General features: G+C 46.4%; 1 protein-coding gene across 1 annotated transcript in view; it reads right to left on the bottom strand.

The window, feature by feature from the left end:
• LOC103763605 (collagen alpha-1(XXVI) chain) overlaps positions 1-18,069 on the bottom strand; it is a 39,660-nt gene that overhangs the window by 3,588 nt on the left and 18,003 nt on the right. The window contains exons 6-12 of the mRNA XM_029961256.1: positions 17,232-17,384; positions 11,579-11,671; positions 10,109-10,170; positions 7,721-7,783; positions 4,180-4,224; positions 2,823-2,867; positions 1,721-1,805 (exon numbers count right to left, since the gene is read on the bottom strand). Coding sequence (XP_029817116.1) covers positions 1,721-1,805; positions 2,823-2,867; positions 4,180-4,224; positions 7,721-7,783; positions 10,109-10,170; positions 11,579-11,671; positions 17,232-17,384 — 546 coding nt within the window. The remainder of the gene's footprint in view (positions 1-1,720; positions 1,806-2,822; positions 2,868-4,179; positions 4,225-7,720; positions 7,784-10,108; positions 10,171-11,578; positions 11,672-17,231; positions 17,385-18,069) is intronic.

The raw sequence follows: 18,069 nt of genomic DNA, 5'->3' as shown, positions 1-18,069 counted from the left end.
ATATCAATAAAAACGAGTTGCTGAAATGACTGTTTCAAAACAACAGCAGCACATGCCTTGTTTGCTGCTGTACTTCCACACAGAATGTAACAAAATAGGTAAACCAGGCAGTTCTGCAGGGGCAGGGCCGTGTGAACCCCCAGTCCCAGCCCCTGTGTCTACACAGGCTTCCCAAGAGCTGAATTTTTGCTTTATACTGCTATAAATGAAGGTCCAAAGTCAAAGCCAGGCCCTGGATCCTGTAAACACCCTGCACTGTGCTTATGGACTGGCTTCCTTTCCCCTCTTCCCTGGAGAACATGGATTGCTGCCCAGGAAATCTAGTGGGCATCTCCCAGGTCCCTCCACCAGCTCAAAGCAAAGCAGCATCAAAATATATTTTCCCAGCCTTGGTGTATAAAATGCAATGAAAATGTGAAGCAAAGCAGGATTGATGCAGAGGTAAGGTCAGGGTGAGTGTGGTTAAATCATGGGCTTGTGATTCATGGTTTCCAAAAAGCTTGTGCTGTGTCTGCCCATTGCTTTTGGAAACGGCACCTGGGGCCTCTGAGAGCCACGAGGCCACTGAACAGGGCAGGGCAGGGCCAGTCCAGCCATGCAACAAAACACTGCCCAGACACTGTGTGGGCCTTGAAGTGTCCAGCAGAATTCCATCTCAGCACTGCTGGCTCCAGAAGGGGCTTGTGGGCCCTCGAGGTGCTGCCTAAAGGTCACCTATTCCTGTGCAGTAGGGCAGAACTGCTGGACATTTTGGCTATTTAGCATTTCCATAGGCTGAACCAATATCCAAAGGCCACTTCCCAATAAAAGGGGGTGTTGATCTGAAGGGAGGTGTGAGCAGCTCAATTTACAAGCAAGGCCAGGAATGAGGTGCCAAGGAGAGTGTGAGACAGAGAAGTGCTCTGGGACTGGGTCAGTGCCAAGGAACAGCCTTGTTCCTCACAGGCTGGGACAGCAGATCCAAACTACATTTCACTTCTACTGGGTTCCTGAAAGGGGAAAAACTGACACAGCAGCTTGTGGAAGCTGTGAGAGAACTGATCCTCAGGTACCCCAAGAGGAAAAGTCTGATCTGTGCCAATCACCAAGACCAAACTGTGGTTAAGGGAAGAAAACACTGAGAAATGATGTTACACACTGTACCAGTGATGGGAGAGCAAATATAAACCTCAATAGATCATTTTAAAAATCTGAGTGTAGAACATGTGGGACTTCCTTTAAATCTGATTGTGAAAATAGGTTTTATATAAGTTACAATCACAAAACATTCAGAGATCACTGATTCTCAGGGTGACATGGCAGCACTGCTTGGGCTTTCTCTGCAAAGTGCAGAGCTGCACAAGGCTCACTGGTGTTCAAGTCACTTGGAAGATGCTGTTAACAGGATTAAATGATCTGGCCTAAAGACCTGAACAAGCAGCTCCCTGGGAAGCTGGTAGGTGATCTGTGCCACATGGCTTGAGCTGCTGCTCGTGACTTGGCTGTCTGAATTGTAAAAAAAATCACTGTAAGGGTCATTTCACCTGCTACTGTAAAGCCAGAGAGAGCAGCTGGTGGAAGCTCTAGGTCCTCAACTGCATCCTGTAAGTCCTGATGGGTACCTAGGTTTGAAACCCTGGCTTGAACAGACACCAGACAGAGAGCTCAGGAGATTGGGAGGATGTTTAATCATCAACAGAGCCCCTGGTTCTCTAGAAAAAGAAACCTCAGCGACGCTTACCATGAATTCCTATCATGTGCTCAAGAATTAATACCCTCTCAGCTAAAATCTTCAGAGCCTCTCGGAGCTGCTGAACACCTTCCCCCTGCAAGAAAGGAAAACAAAACCAACACTGGAGGATGTTGCAGAAGAGGCTTCTTGTTCATAGTGTTGCTTCCAGAGCACCAAACTAGGCAGTGTGGATGTTTAAAAATGAAAAGATGTGAAAAAGGACATGACCTACAAGGGTTGAGTAGGGATGCAAGAGAAATCCCTGTTTGAAGAACACCTCCTCAGTCATACCCCATGCTTGCAGAGCCCTGACCCAAAGCTGTGCCTTTCAGTTTGGTTTCTTCTTCTACCATGGGCCAAACCCAGGGTGGATGTTCCTGTCAAACCTTTAGGCTGTGCAACTTGTGTTAACAACTCTGCTGAACCACCTGGAAAACAGGTTTGTCTCTTGCCTGACATTTCCTTTGAACATCACTGAGTTACCTGGGCTTTCTCTTGGTTGTTACAGCAGGAAACTGGGACATGTGCCTGGCCCCATCTTGTTGCTCCCTTATAAACTGGAAAAGTGCCATGTGAGCCCACCCTGGTGGACTTCAGACCTTCTTCAAAGAGCTCCTGGCTGGGCCATGTGCTGCCTGAAACCTGCCCACATACTTCCACGTACATTCAGGCTGTAGCTGTATTTTATTCCCTTTGTTGCCTTAGTTATGACAGAGAGATGTTGGGAAGTATTTTAGGGCAAGAGAGCAGAGATGTGAGAACTCCAGTGCTCTGTACACGCAGTTTGATCTCTTCTGGGAGAGAATAGATCATGTCCCTCAGTATGTGGGAGGGACACTGAGGGAGAATTCCCTACCTTGTAGCAGCTCCATGTGACAGAACTGCTGGTGGGGACTGAGGTGTTCAGAGAACATGGTGACAACATGGCCAAGGAAACCCCACAGACCAGCATTTCTGGCAGGTAATAAGTTCAAACCCAAGGTTCATGTCACCACTTGCTCTGCACTTTTAACTGGGTCACCTTGCCCCCACAAACCCACAGAAAGGGAATATGGTTGAAGGACATTAAGGAGACAAAAAGGAAAATAAACCAGTAGAAACACACACTTACATCAGCACCTTTGTCACCTTCCTCACCCTTCTTGCCTGGTTCACCCTAAAACAAACAAGAAACAGAAACTTGTTTACATGTGGCTGTGAACTCTGTCCAGGATCACTTGGATCCTTTCCCACCAAAGGAGCAGAAGCATTTCACCAGCAGAAAATAAACTGACTGGCACTTCATGCCAGCGGCCAAAGTGCTCTCCTGAGCTTTGCCCTGGAGCTTCTCAGAGGTCACCACCATTTCTAACAGGGATAAACTTGCCCAGCAGTGGCCAAGGGGCCCTTCTGCCATGGCCTGGGCCCCAACAAGGCCTTGTACATCTCATGGAGCTCTCATGAGCAACACTTTGGGCTAAACCACAGATAAATGACTCTTTCCCCCAAACAGGCATGTGTTCATCTTTGATTTAGAAGTCAAAAATCCTCCATCCTGCTGCCATTAATTAGTCACATCACTTTCTGCCTCTGAAGATGCTCATTAAGCTTTTCTTGAGCAAAGATCCCTCCACTGTGAATATTAGTCCTGTGTCCCACCCAACCAGGACGTTCAGACACTTCCCAAAGAACAGATGACATGGAGAGATTAAACCACAAGCTAAACATAAAAAAAGACTAATAAACCAGTGAATAAGACAGAGTGGAAATGCCCGAGCTCCTCAAGCCTGTTGGACATCCCTGAGATAGTTGCAAAGCAGGGGTGAGAATGAGAGGAAGGACTGAAGAAAAGGTTGTGTGAATTGTATGAAATGAGGTGTGGAACTCAAGAAGAGAGATGAGAAACCTCCCAGTGGCCCTAGGACCTCTCTGGATGCTGCCAGCCAAAAAACCCCAACTCCACTAGCTCTTCACTGCCACTGCTTTGTTTGCACTGAACCATATGTGCAGACATCCCCTTTGTGCATCTGTTCAGGTACAGCCAAAAAAATCATTTGTGGGGCCATCTCTTAATGTTATTAAAGGGTTTCCAGCTCAGCTTGGCAAACCAAGGTGCAAGAGGGAATTGAGAGCAGCTGATGTACTTCGAGCTGTTTAACTGTGCCCACCTTTGGGCTCTGGTAGTGGCAGGAACCTCCTGGGCCTGGGAGAGCTTCTGTCTGCTCAGGTTTGGCCAGAGAAGACCTTCAGGCAAAGCAATCTCCTCTGCTGGTGTGATGCTTTCCTGACTGTGGCATTTTTACACTCAGGAGGATTATGTTTCATTTGCAGAGGAATTCATTAAGGTGAGGTTGTCTATTGAACAAATGTCTGAGCTGGGGACAGCTGACCTGAGTGTGTGTGAGAGCTGGCTGAACCAGCCACAGTGGCACTTACAGTGCCACCAACCCCACCTGAGCCTTGCACCCACCCACAAGTGCATCACTTACAGGAGATCCCTTAATGCCCCTCTCTCCAGGCAGACCTGCTTGCCCCTGTTGGAAATAAAGTCAGTGTCATTAGGACATACTTTGCCATTTGACAAGAACACAGAGTAATTTTCACTAGTGGAATTAAGATGGCTTAATGAAAAACCTTACACTTGGGATAATATGGGGAAAAAATTCCTCTCCCTTGACATTATCACTTTGAGACAGCAAAAGGGGGTTATAGTTTCCTGTCAAGGATCAGCTCCAAATCCCATCAGGCTTTGGAGGGGTTGGGTTGGATGTGGAGCTGCTCAGCTCAGTGCCCTCCCTGTAAGACGATTAGCAGGTTTTTGAACTTTCCAGCAGTCAGTTACATTATACCAGGAAGGAATCTGGCTGCAGATTTGCTCCTTACAAAGACACCACATTCTTCTCTCTAGTAAAACTGATGGGCCTCTGCTGGCCCAGGCAGCACACAGAGCCCAGGGCTCCCACCGAGCACTGCTTTAATCTGCTCCTGCTCCAACCCCGACAGCTACTGATCAAAACACAGGTACAATATTTTGGATTTTGGTTGGTTTGTTTCTTTTTCCTGCTGTGCTAATTTTCACATTGTTCTCAGTGGGGGTTTTTTGTTCTTTTTTTTTTTTTTTTAATAGAAACAGTCTGAACTAGGTATGTGTTGGTTTGGGGCAGAATGAAATGTCATTGAACTGAGCATCCTTTTTCCCCCCTGTTTTCCTCCACAGTGCTGGTTTCCCACTCTGGGCAGAATCCCTGGTCAGGAGAGCAGTTACAGATTATTTAGGGAGAAAGCAGGAGCTTGGGAAGAAGAGGCAAAACATAAAAGCATCAATAGAAATCCATTAATGAAACAGCCACATATTTCCCCTGACTCTTCTCCCCCCCAGACATACACAGCAACAAACCCACCCTTTTTTCCCCCAAAAAAATTACCTATCTGGTGGCAGATTTTTGTAGCATTTGCCAGAAAGGGAGAGTTGCTGGTTTTGAGTCCATCAAACTGCTGCTTTGTATAAAACCAGTGGGCCTGGGGCATCTCCCAAACATTCCCATGGAGAGCTGTGCTCCTATGGAGTGCTGGGCCAGCACCAGGCAAAGGCCCCTATGGACAGGGAGAGCTGTGGGAAGAAGGCCCACTCTGCCAGGTGCTAAAGGGAAATACTTGGATTCTGCCCTGGAATGAGTAAGGCTTGTGAAAAGCACAGACAAGAGGAAAAAATCACAGAGAGGAGCATAACAACACCCTGAAAATACATAAACAGGCTGTGCTCCATGTCCAGGAGGGACAGAAAGGATGTTATCAGCTTAAAGGGGATCAAAGGATATTTAGGCTGGATGTTGGAAATATCTTTTATCCCAGGCCCTCAGTAGCTGCTCCTCTGCCTGGAACTGATGTGGAGCAGCCCTCCCTGGCACTGTGTAGGATGAGCAGAGGCTGATTGTGGGCAGCACACAGGGAAGTGCCATCCAGGGGATGTGCTCTGACTGCTTCAGGTCTCTTCCACATCTATTCTCTCCGAGATTAAGCAGGAGGAATGTATAATAACATTTTCTCAACTCTCAATAGATATTGTAAACCCTCCTCTGCTTTTCTTTGCAGCTGCACAACTCCTCTGCTCCAGCCCTAATTTGTATCCACCAAACCCAAAATTGCAGCATGTAAGTTGTCAAAACCAGCATTCAAAGCCACACTCACACAAGACAAAAAAGCACACAGAGCATCCTACAGAAATTCTGACACAAAAAGCTGTTCAGCTTCCCTTTCCATGCTAACAGAGGACAGGCAGGAAATACAATTTATTTTTTCTATTTATCAACACAGTTTGATATTTGAAAAATCTCTTTTGTCCCAAACCTAGAGGGAGAGTTACAATTCTGAATTCCTAACAAGGAGGGAACAAAACCAAAGCCTAAAGGATTTGTCTGCCCTGAATGGACACAGTGCAAGAAGCTTTTGTTACAAAATAAGCAGAGTCTTAATAATATGGCAAACCCAAACTAAAGCAAAATCTTAAATGAATCATTGAGGAAGAGCTGCTATCAGTTTCCTGTATGGAAACATGACACTTTGCCATATTCCACGCCCTTTAATTTTATTTTTTTTAACTGAAAATTAATATTGAGCTGTAATTGGTAACCTGTGCTGCAGTCTCACCAGTTAAGGTTTTGCTCCCTATCAGAACCTTAAATTCTAGTCCCAGAATTACATCAGTCTGCAATCTATTAGTAAAGCCAAGACCTGCCCAAATGGGCTGATCTGCACAAGGAAACTGTTACAAAAACATTACTGCCAACAACCACTTTAAATTGTCTTTCAGGGAACTGCAAGTGATTTCTTACACAAGAACAGGACCAAGCACCCCAAACTAAAATAAAACAGAGCTTTTAATAGTCCTATGAGCTCCACCCTTGGAATCTACTGCCCCTTGATGGGAAGGGCCTCAGGAGGGGTGAAACCTGGCCTTGGACCTGCTCCCCTTGCACCCACCAGGACAGAGGAACATCACTGGTCTGTTGCTGGTTATTCCCATGGATTTGGGAAGTCATCCAATTTGCATTTGTCTGTCTTAGCTCTTTCAGGCATCCCTCTGTCTGTTGGACTGGAAGAGTGAGCAGAACTGGAGATGCTGCCATATGAGGGACTCATGTCACCTACAGCCACTCCACTTCCAACTGTGGGACAGCAAAAGTGGCACTTGGAAGAAAAGCCAACTTTGTTTCCTGCAGCTGTGGCACGAGGCTGTGTCAGTGCAGCCACACTGCAGACATCCATCATTTTAGAGGTACCAACCACGTTTTTTCTCCTTGTCTGTCTTCCCTCCTTTGACTCTGCCCCACACTGGGGTCTGAGTGAGCCTCCACAGTCCCTCTGTGCCCACTTCTACATTTTGCAGACCTAATTGCCCAAATGCCACTTTGAAACCCTTCCCAGTGCTTGAATGCTGGACTGGCAACCTGATACATTTATATCCTTGTTAGATATTTCTCTGGTACTTCCTAAACTTCATGAGTTTGGAAATAACATTCAAACAGCCCTTTTTTTCCTATGTTTAGTTATCAGCACTTGACAGCCCATCAAGGACTGAGGTATAGCACATAAACATATTAAGAACATTACTGTAATAATCCAAATATGTTAAGGACATCATTTGACCTGGGGAATGACTTCGATTGAGGAAAAGTCTGATGAGTTTTTAAAGCCTTTAGTGCCACAGAAGGGGTAATTCAGTCAGATCACTAAAAACACTTCACAGTAACGAGCTTTGGCTGGCAGAAGAAAGTTGGTTTCTACAGGCTCTTACACACCATATATTTGCTACCTGAGTCTGTTTAGAGAACACCTGAATTTGTAAGCAATTTGACTCTTTATCTGTGCAGCAAACCCTTGTTTTGATTCTTGCAGAAGACCTAGAAAATCTGCATTTAAAACTGTTTGTGGCTGTAGTCCCAGCAGATTTTAAAGACCTGTGCTGTCTGTGATTGCTGAGGCATCACCCCAGGTGTTGCTGGGAACCTCTCTGTGTATGTAAAACCTTACTCTCTCTCCTCGGTCTCCTTTGGATCCTTTTGGCCCAGGTTGTCCTGGAGATCCTGGTAAGCCCTAGAAGAGATGCAGAACGAGAAGGAATTAATTTCCACTGGGCATCCTTTGTGTAGGTGTAGTGAATACATTTCCCAGGCATCCCCAGCTCCTTAAAACCTCATACACCCATTAAGCACTTGGGCTGGATTCTCTTTTACCCTCCAGCAAATACAGTGGGAGCTCTGTTCACAGACATCCCGAGCCCTGCAGTTTCTGCAGATCCCTCTATTTGGGTCTTTTAATGCATTGCAGGCCCCTGATGTAACATTTTTAAGGGGTCAGTATGACAGGACAGTTCTTGTTCTCAGTTACCAAGAAGAAATTAATACACAGGTAGTATGGTTAGCTTAAAAATCCCCTCTGCTTTCCCCCACTTCTTAATTGCCTCAGTGGGTGGCAGGAGCAAGCACACATACCTGAAAATTAATTGGATTTTGCAGTGGAAATTATTTTGAAGCTATTCACTCACCCTAATAAACAATTTTCAAATTAAGCCCAATCTCTACTAATAATTTTACTCCCTGGGTTGAATGAATCTATAAAGCAGTCACCAGCAGCTAAAAAGGGCACAGTCTCCAGATTTCTACTAATTGAACTGCTATGCAGAAATCGATCCAAATCCTTCACTTATCCACTCAGTGAAGCCACAGTTATAACCAGAGAGGGAGAGGCCAATATTGTTTGTTTATATTCAGCATGTCAGCTCCCCATAACCATGTGCAAGATCTTTTTTTCCCCCTCGAGTGACTTCTACATTGTCTTGGAGTGTGTAGAGATGAGCCTGGAGCTCCCCTCCTGGTGATTTAAGCCAGCCTGGTTATCAACAGGCCCCCAAACCCTCACATCAGAATCCAGAGAAATGGGCTTTCTAGGATTGCTATGAGGAGCTCAGTGTCTGGTTAAGTGGCCCAAAGAGGTTGGACACACATGATTTTAGGGACTAAAGGAGGAGCACTCTCCCAGTTCCAGCTGGGAGCCAGCAATGCTCACCATTAACATGTTGCTCTTTGCCTGCTGCCAGCAGCAGCTCAGCTTAGCTACAGCTCCTCTGGGCCCACCAAAGATTCAGAGACTCAGGCCTGGTTTAGGAGGCTAATTAGGGCTGCCAAATGAGGTAGGGCACAAACCATCTTGGCCCCATGTCAAACATGCAGCATGAACAAAGCTCAAGTGTCCACAGAGATCCTTTGCTCTTGACAGCTCTCAACAGTGACTTTCAGACTTTCAGTGCCTGGTTAGACAGGGATGCTCAAGAACTTCCACATTGTGAAAAATAAAAGATTTACAGTGTGTGCTGCATGTCAAAAAGCCAGACTCTACTTCAGAATGTACTTATGAATTGTGAATTACCTTATATTTAATCACGTTAAACTGCCTGTCATTTTGCTGCCAAATCTCCCACTGTGTTCACATCTATCTGGAGTTTCTCATTGTTCTCCAGAGCATTCCCTAATTGAAATGATTCTGCTACACTGGCAAACTTTCACTAACCTGTTGTCCAATGCTTCCTTAAAGTGGTTAATAAATTGCGTGGGGAAAACCTCTCGATTTTCAACTCCAAACCTCCTCTTGTCAGGATCTAAGTTACATCCCTCTGCTAAGTTACTTAACCTTTCTCTGTGCTCTTCAGTCATGTTAGATTCCCTTGAAATATTTGATGTTACTGGTTTACCTCCACATTAAGCAACACTCTTCCCAAAACTGAGTCCCTTTGTGTCAGCCAACCGCAATCTGGAGTAGTTTGGCAGTTCACTATTCATCATGACTTCACTTCTTTCCATTTAACCAGCTTTTTCCATCTATGTGAGTACTTTGCCTTTCTTCTACCATAAATTCTTTTGAGTGAGTTTATCACACTCCGTTATTATCTCCCCCCCACAATGTTTGTATCAATAAATAATCAAACTGATGGGAATTCGTGATATTTTTCTTGAATAGAAAGTGCTGTGTCTGAAAAAACAGGCTTAACACATTCACTCTGGTGAATTGGTGAATTCCCACTGATGCATTTTTGTTCTTTTCTGTGTTCCACGAGAAATGCAGTATTTTTCTATCACTGTGTCAGTAAAGCCCATGTCAGATCCTTTGCATCAACTGAGGCCACATGAAATGTTTTGACACAGCAACAGCAAGATGTGTTGTTAAGATTAAGGGAAAATCTGAAAAGCACAACCTCTCAGCACAATCCAGGATGAGAAAAAGGTACTAAATCACAGAATTTCATGGGGGACAAACCAGCAGGTCTAAGTCTTCTCAACTCCTCTCCCTCTTTGTGCAACGAGATGATGTTTCACCCCTAACCCCCGACTCCATCCCTCACCCCAAAGCACTAAAGCACCTTACTTGTGATCCAGGGGCTCCAATAGGTCCTGGGGGCCCTTTGGGTCCTGATGCACCTGGTGGCCCTGTGGGAATTGTAATTGGAGACAATTTTAAGGAGACTTAGAAGGAAGAACCCTAAATTCCAAATGCATGCACCTCCTTTCATGTTCTGTTGTGGGTGAGAGCCCTTCCTCGATCCCACGACTGCACCACGAGCCCTTCATTCCACCCTGGATTGCTGGATACCAAATCCTGACATAATACATCCCTATGCCCTAGGGAAGATGTTAGAGCTCTGGGAGGAAAAAAAGGGTGAAAACAGGCAGGAAGGATGTCAGTAACATTCTGCATTTCCATTGCTTAAAATGCAACCTTTGAGAAAACTTAAACTAGACTTGTGAAACAGCAACATCAGAGCAAGGTGCTGCTCCTGAAACAGCCTCGTGGGTGGCAGGGAAGCCACAAGCCTGATACAACTGGTCTCTGGTGTGTCAGAAAGGAGATGGAGTTTGGCCATAGCCAGGAGAGAGGCTGACTGGGGCAAAGCAAAGCTCTCTGGTTCTTCCCTCACTCCAGGGGCAGTAAATTAAAGTCTGTGCCACAGAAGAGCTGCTTCCAGGATGAGTTAAACACTGTCTAAACAGGTCAACTTATTTTACACAGTCACTTAACAGATTCATTCCTTTTGAAAAAATAATTATATCTCAACAGTAGCTGTTCAATTATACCTGCAAGTGGGAGACAGGATATTTGCTTAGTCTGAACTTAGCAAGACTCCTCTCTGCTTTAGTTGTCAAAACCCTTGAGATGAAACAATGTGGACATTATACACCAAGTACAGCTGAATCAGCCTCAATCATTAATGCACCATACAAATGTTTAAGTCAAAGAATAAAGGAATTGAAGGGTAAATGAAAGGCCCTCATAATGAAAGGAAAAGCCTTTTCTGCAACTAATGGGAGTTCACTCCTAAATATGCATCATACAGGGAAGTGCTGATGTGTGCAGGAATATTATCATTTAAGCCACCCATCAGCACAGAGAGAAGACTTGCCACTGAATTTTCATCCCAGATTCTGATTTATATTGGTGAAAGTTTGGAATAGCTCAAAGCAGCTCCAAAGTCTTCATACACATCACAGAGCAGCTGGCCAGACCTTGCTTGGTGGAGCTCCACAGAGACAGAACAGGATTGCAGCAGTGGTGAGAACAACTCTGCTCTCACAAAGGAATTCCCTGGACAACCCATTCTTAAGGACAGTCTGTTAACCAGCCCCTTCTCAAGGCGTGTGCTGCTGAAGGTAAAACCATCTGCCACTATCAAGACATAAGAAGCCTGGTTAGTTCTTTCCACCCTTCCACTCCTGGACCCACTACTGCCCTTCCACTGAGGACCACCTGCCTTCCCTGCATGCATCTCACTCTCCATCAGAAACCCCCTTGCTCCTCTTCCCCCCCAGCCCAGCTCTGCAGCCCAGCCCCGTGTGTTACCTGGTGGCCCCACAGGCCCCGGGGCTCCCCGTGGCCCGGGCAGCCCAGCCATGATGGTGTCGATGACGGTGGAGGCCAGCTGGGCTTCTCCATCTGTGGAAGGAGCAGAGTCAGTGTCCAGCAAACAGGACTGCTCTCCAAAATCCTCTGGCGCCTGTTGCTGGCCAAGGGCAGGCAGTGCTGCACGATGCTAAATTTGGGCTCTTGGAGCACTTGCCCTTTGCTCTCTAAGGGTTGTGTCCCCTCACCCTGCAGAGCTGCTCATCTCACCTCTGAGAACCACGGGAGAGTCGTCCTTTCTATCAAAAACTTGGTGTCCCTGCACACCTGTATAACCCTACCCTTGAATAACTGACCCAACTGGCTTCTGGCTACCTGAGGAATCAAGGATGGATCTGGATGTCCCTCCTGCCTGGCATCAGTGACCTGCTGAGCCAGCCTGGCACATCCCCCCAGCCCAGCTCACCTGGGGGAGGTGCTGGGGGGAGATGCCGTGTCTAAGGATGCAGAAAAGCCCAGGGAGAGGGTGTGCTCTGCCCCCTCCACGTGCTCAGCAAACTTTCCTCCCATTAAGGATTATTTTAGGTGTTCATCTGGCCAGCTTGGGCAGGGTCACTGCTGGGAAATGAAGGGAAATGGGAGTAGAGCAGAGAAGGGAAAGCCAACAGCAGGAATTGGAGGAGCTTTGTGTTTTAACACATCTTTCTCAGTCCTCTCCTGTTAGGAATAAAAATCAGCAGCCTGTAGATGTCCCCTCTTCCCTCAGCCTTGAGCCAATAGGGTCACCATGTCAGTTGGCATCTGAATAGAAAAACCCCAACTATATGTAAAAAGCAACCCTTAATATTTATTGCAATTCCAAAACCATATTCAACAACCCTATTCCCTGTGGAGCTGTGCTGTGGCATCCCAGTAACCTGTGGGAGTACCTGTATGGCAGCATCTTTTATCTGAGCACCCCACAACACTACTGGACAGTTGAGGAAACTCAGGGGCAAAAATTCCATGGACAACCAAGGCAACATGATCATAAAACAAGGAAGGGAACCCCTATGTCCTGGTGCTGCTGAGACTTGCAATCCCCTGTCCTGACCTGTGCTGTAGGACCAACAACATATTTCCTGTTGCATTTAACCTGGATGAAGGTGCTGCCTCCTGGCCACTGGGACAGTAAACCCTCTGAAAAGCCCACATTTTCCACAGCTGGAGACCACCAGGCAGAAATAATGTCCATCTCCTCCTGCCCATGACCTCAAACTTAGTCATGTTTCCTTCCACCCATCCCTTTAACTCATCACAGTAAAATTCAGGGGAATCCTCTGCAGTAAAAGACTGAAAATGTCTCACTGTAAATGTCAAATGACACCAGGAAGATCAGGAGGGTGTTTGCTTACTCTGCAGAGTTCAGCCCAAAGGTCAGAAGGTGAACTCTCCAGAAATTTTAGCAGACACATTATGAAGCCTTTTCAGCTTCTGGAGCGTTGGCAAAGACAGAGAGGCCTTTCCAGCTGGTTGTTTGAAAGTAGTTCCTAGGGAAAACTGTCAAATGGCTTTAACTGCCAAGGATGACAGGATATCTCTGCAATGCCTCCCTGGCAGCAGAGCAGCACAAGATCCAACCCAGATCCCTCTGAGAACCAAATTTCGTGCCTAAAGCCTGAATACAAACAGGTATTTATTTGAGTATTGTTTCTAAACCCATTCATCTTCCCTTCCTCACAGCTCTGAAACAAAACAACTGAGACTGTTTTCATGTTCAGAAGGAAAGGTACCCCAGTGAAGTGTGTAATCCAATTAATTTGAGTTTTATTTGACCATGTCAAAATCCATCACAGCCTGGGAGTAAGATGAAATTGGGAAATGAGCATCAAACAGCAGTGAAGGCATTAACAGTTGCAGAGCCTTTTGTTTTTAAAGTACATGTGGTCAACAAAATCAAAGGCACATCCACTGAGAGGGGCAGAGGATGGCCTGCAAACAACCAGGGTTTAATTACTGCTGGAGGTAAGCCAGGGATAAGGATTTGGGTTACAAAACATTCCAGCTAAATGGTACATTATTATGATGACAGAGTTACTCCCACAAATCCACCCATCCTGACATTTGACTCAACGTTATTTATGAAAGGTGATTCCATAATTGTGACACAGAAGAGAGCTCTGATCAACAGCCCTCGAGCTCAGCAGCTCCTGCTTTGGCCTCATGGCATGATCCTTCCTCAGCTGCCTGGCCAGGCAGAACTCACCCAGATCCAGGTTTTCTTCCAGGAGCAGCTCTGAATGAAACATACTGTCAATGAAATGGGATCCAAGTGTGTTAAAACACAACCCTCACATTTTTTTAAGGGACTTTCTCCATATTCTTGTAAAGCAGCAGGAAGAACTTGTACCTCCTTATAATATCCCTTCTCCTCATAAACAGAGGGACATTCTGGGGCTCTCTGCAGCTGGAGGCCATCAGGGCAGCCACAAAATAGCATCAAATGGCAGCAACAATATTCCCTTCTCAGCCATCTCCTGCACTGACCCAGGCCCTGCTGGGCTCCAGGGCTGGATGTTTCTGTGCTTCTGGATACACCAAAGCAGAAAGTCTGCCTTGTTTGAGAAGACCTTGATATACAATTTGCTCCAGGAGCTTTCCAGCTGCTGGCCAAGCCAAGAGGAAGAGTGCAACCAGTCTGACCTGGTCAGGTAGGAGCATCTACATTCCCTGGAAGAGGGCACAGCCATCCTGCAAAGGGGAAACCTGAACCAGCCCAGGAATGCCCTGAAGGACACAGGGAAACCTGCCTAACCAGGGGTACAGGCTTTGAGAACAGTTGGTTTTCTCAATCACATGCTGTTCCCTTCCTCCTCTCCTTCCCCTTTACTTCCTCTGCTCTGTTCTCCTTCCTCAGGAAGGGCTTTCCATGGCAGCAGGCACTGGGATGTCACTTCATAAACCCCTGAGCTGTGCCCTATGCTGGGCACACAGACAGCCCACTGGGCCTCAGTTTCCCTTTGCTGTCCCCTCAGGCACTGGCACAGGCTGCCCAGGGAAGTGGTGGAGTCCCCATCCCTGGAAGTGTTTAAAAACATGTGGATGTGGCACTTGAGGACATGATTTAGGGGTGAACATGGTGCTGGTGCTGAGTTAGTGGCTGGACTTGACCTCAGAGGTCTTTTCCAACTGTGATGATTCTTAATTTTATCTCACCTGTCCTTTGCAAACTGAAATCATTGAGATGTAAGAAAACACAGCCTTCAACAGAGCAAAAGTTGCATTCTTTTCTCCTTCTTTTCCCTAAAAACTCTCAGTGTTAGCACAAGAAATAGGTCTGAACTGACTCTAGACCAGGTACCTGATCACTCATTTTTAAGTGGCAGAGAAAGGGAGTGATCCCAGCAGCAGCAGCCCCAGCAGGGGTACAGCAGTTCAGCTTCTGGCCTAGGTCTAAGGTTTCTGACTAAGGGATAAATTCCCCCATTATAGGCTTGATTTGTTGAGACAGGATGGAAATGAAGTAATCCTGTCTTAATTTTTTTCTGCTACCTGATCTGGAGGGAAACAACTGGGACCAATTTTTTTACCACAGCACAGCAAAACTGCAAGAAAATATTTGTCTCCCCATTTTTGGCTTCTGCCTGCTGATAAATATTGCCAGCAGGAACTTGTGATTAATAAAGGCACAGGCATTAACCATGTCCAGGCAGAACCAAACACTGTGCTACTAAAAATAACCTGATACAACTCACATCTCCATGGGTGCACAGGCCCATTACCAGGAATATGCTTCCCTCTGCTGTCAGCAGCTGGAATCTTGTGTTTATAGTTTTCAGATGTGCTCCATTCAAAACCAGTAAATACATTTTTTTTTAATCTACTCAGAATTTACAAGGCTAAGCTTTATTGCTTAAAGAGGATCAGCTTCCCAGCAACCTGTGGTGGGCAGAGTCAGCCAATACATGGGCAAAATGGTAAGTTTGGTAAGAAAATGGGCTTGGTAGTGCTGTAACATTATCATGACCTCACAGATATTTGTAGTTAGGTTTGTATTAAGAAAAATTGTCATAAATTTTTGGGCTACTCCTTGTGGAAACCAAGAAATCCACAAGGTGTGGAGGAGGGATGCCCAGGGATGTAAATGTAACAGTCACCATTTACTCATTTCCTCAAGTCCATGTGGGAGCCTGTTGCTGCCCAATGCTGGCAGAGTTAATACAGATAATTATCCACTCATTTATCCTCTTCCCATTTTGGGACACATCAGCTGGAAAGGCCGTGTAATCAATAGCTTTATACATTTTTTCATTTACTCACTCCTTTGCAAGAAGGAGTTTGATTTAAAGGGTGATTGGAAGGAGGATCCTGAAGGATCACTTGGAATAAAAGGCTGAATGCAGATTGGCACCATTTGGTGTGATCCTGTGAGGAGTGAGGGGACTGTAATGCAAAACTTCCTTGTTCCACACTCATGAACACAGCAGATCAATTTATATTTTCTCAAACTCTTAGTGTGGGACTGCAATTATTCATCCTGTCCATGTGCTCTAAGTAACTGCATATGAAATGGAGCTGTTAAAATTCTTCCCAAATTAAAAATACATCTGTTCACTTTCAGGAAAGGGAGTCTGGAGAGCAGAGTGGGTGGAAGGGAAAGGAGAGCTCTGGATAACTGTCAGACAAGGGGAGACTCACTAATCCTTGGCTGTAACTAAGACAACTGAGCTTTGAAGCTGGACATGAGCAGTAAAGCTGGGAAGAGGCACAGCTGAAGTCTGGGGGAGTGGAGATGGGAGCTGAGGCTCCAGGAATTTACCAGCCAAGTGGAGACACAGCTGAGCTCTGCTTTATCTTTACTAGATGCCAGGTACACAGGACTGGACTGGAAGAATCAAGCCCAAATCTGAGAGTGCTCCAACCCAAATGCAGGGTGTGTCTTTCTTAGAAAGCCTTTTCTTGCCCTGCACAGCACAAATCAAATAAATACATTTCTTAAACCCCCTGACCCTCCAGTTACAGGGAAGGGACAAATCTGGGCTTTCCAGTGTGTGTTTTGTGTGGATGGGGGATCATGTGGAAGCACCAGAAACGCAGGTGGAAGATGCAGCTGCGGGGGCAGGGGAAGAGACACATTTAACAGATGTCCTTGTTCTGTTATATAATTCCAGAGTTACAAATTTTGGTCCTTACTGATTCCTGAGCAGCCCTGACACTCCCACACCACAACAGCGGCACCAAGAGGTTCCCAACAGCAGCACCTGAGCCAGACTCTGCATTTCTCTGCCTCTTGTCCCTCAGGTGACACTACCTGAGCTCTCTCATTTCCCTACAGACCCTCTTCCCAGCAGCCACACATGATGAAGGCTTAGAGGACACCAAGTTGCCTCCTCAAAGCTGTGATGGACCTAGAAAACCAGGGAAAAAAATCCCCCAAGTCCTGTTCTCACTGGTTTTTAGGAGAGCAGTGACTTAGTTCTTCATTTTGGAGAGGTGAACCCCTCCAGCTTCTAAGGGGTTTCATCTTGAACAGGAACTTCCAAGAGCCCCACACAGTGGAGACAGATTGTCCAGCTGCTCCCAGGGTCCTGGCAGGGCCAGGAGGTGGAAGAGCTGAGCTGCTCCATGCCTGCTGAGGTGCCAGGAAAACATGGCAACTGAGGAGGGAACTTACTTTCTTTTTCAGCTGTGGGCTGGAGCGAGTAGAGAACCCCTTGTTGGAAGGTAAGAGGGAGGCTCGGGGTGGCTGGTGGCCCCGGAGGACCTGGGGGACCTGGGATCCCGGTTTCTCCTGGAAGTCCTCTTGGTCCTTGAGGTCCCAACAGCCCTGTGCAGAGGCAGGAGAGGATGTGTTAGTGCATTTGGGGATGTGCTAATGATGCTATCCTGTAAAAAGGCAGTAAAAAGACAAAGGATTTCTGTCCTAAACTGCAGTTGTGGGAATTAGGGGTGTGGGGGGAAACAGGAACAGCTTCCCAATTTTCCCTTTTTTTGTTTAGCATCTTCCCCTGCAAAGCAGACAGCCTGACTTGGCTTAATTCCTGAAAGAGGGAGATCTCCCCCCTCCCTGAGGCTGAGCAAGAAACTAAAGCAAGGTGTGAAATCAAATCTTTCTCTTCCCCTCCAGGTACACCTGTATGTCACCTTACTGCCAGGAAAGCACAGGAAGAACAAGGGAAACACAGTCAGTCCAGCAGCAGACTGATCCCACTTCCTGTGGGGCTGGAAGGCTCTCGTTGCAAACTGAGAAACCCAAAGGCAGACACGTCCTTGGCCAGACTTCGGCCATTGAGAGGTTGCCAGAAAGTGCCAAAAAGCAGTCAGGGCTGCTCTCACATTTAAGGCACGCTCAGAGTTTTAAATCTTTCCCAAGCTCAGACTTACAAGGCACAGCCTTTCAGCCACAGAGAGCACAGAGCCCGAGGTCTGGCACCTATTGTGTAGTATCTCCTTCATCAAAACATTTAGGAACATTTTGAGGATGAAGAAAGTCTCCCAGCTCAGGAATGGAG

The sequence above is a fragment of the Manacus vitellinus genome, unplaced genomic scaffold (assembly GCF_001715985.3).
Source record: "Manacus vitellinus isolate BGI_N305 unplaced genomic scaffold, ASM171598v3 scaffold_32_pilon, whole genome shotgun sequence".
Lineage (NCBI taxonomy): Eukaryota > Metazoa > Chordata > Aves > Passeriformes > Pipridae > Manacus > Manacus vitellinus.
The sequence above is the reverse complement of the archived record's forward strand: the minus strand, read 5'-3'. Positions and strand labels throughout refer to the sequence as shown.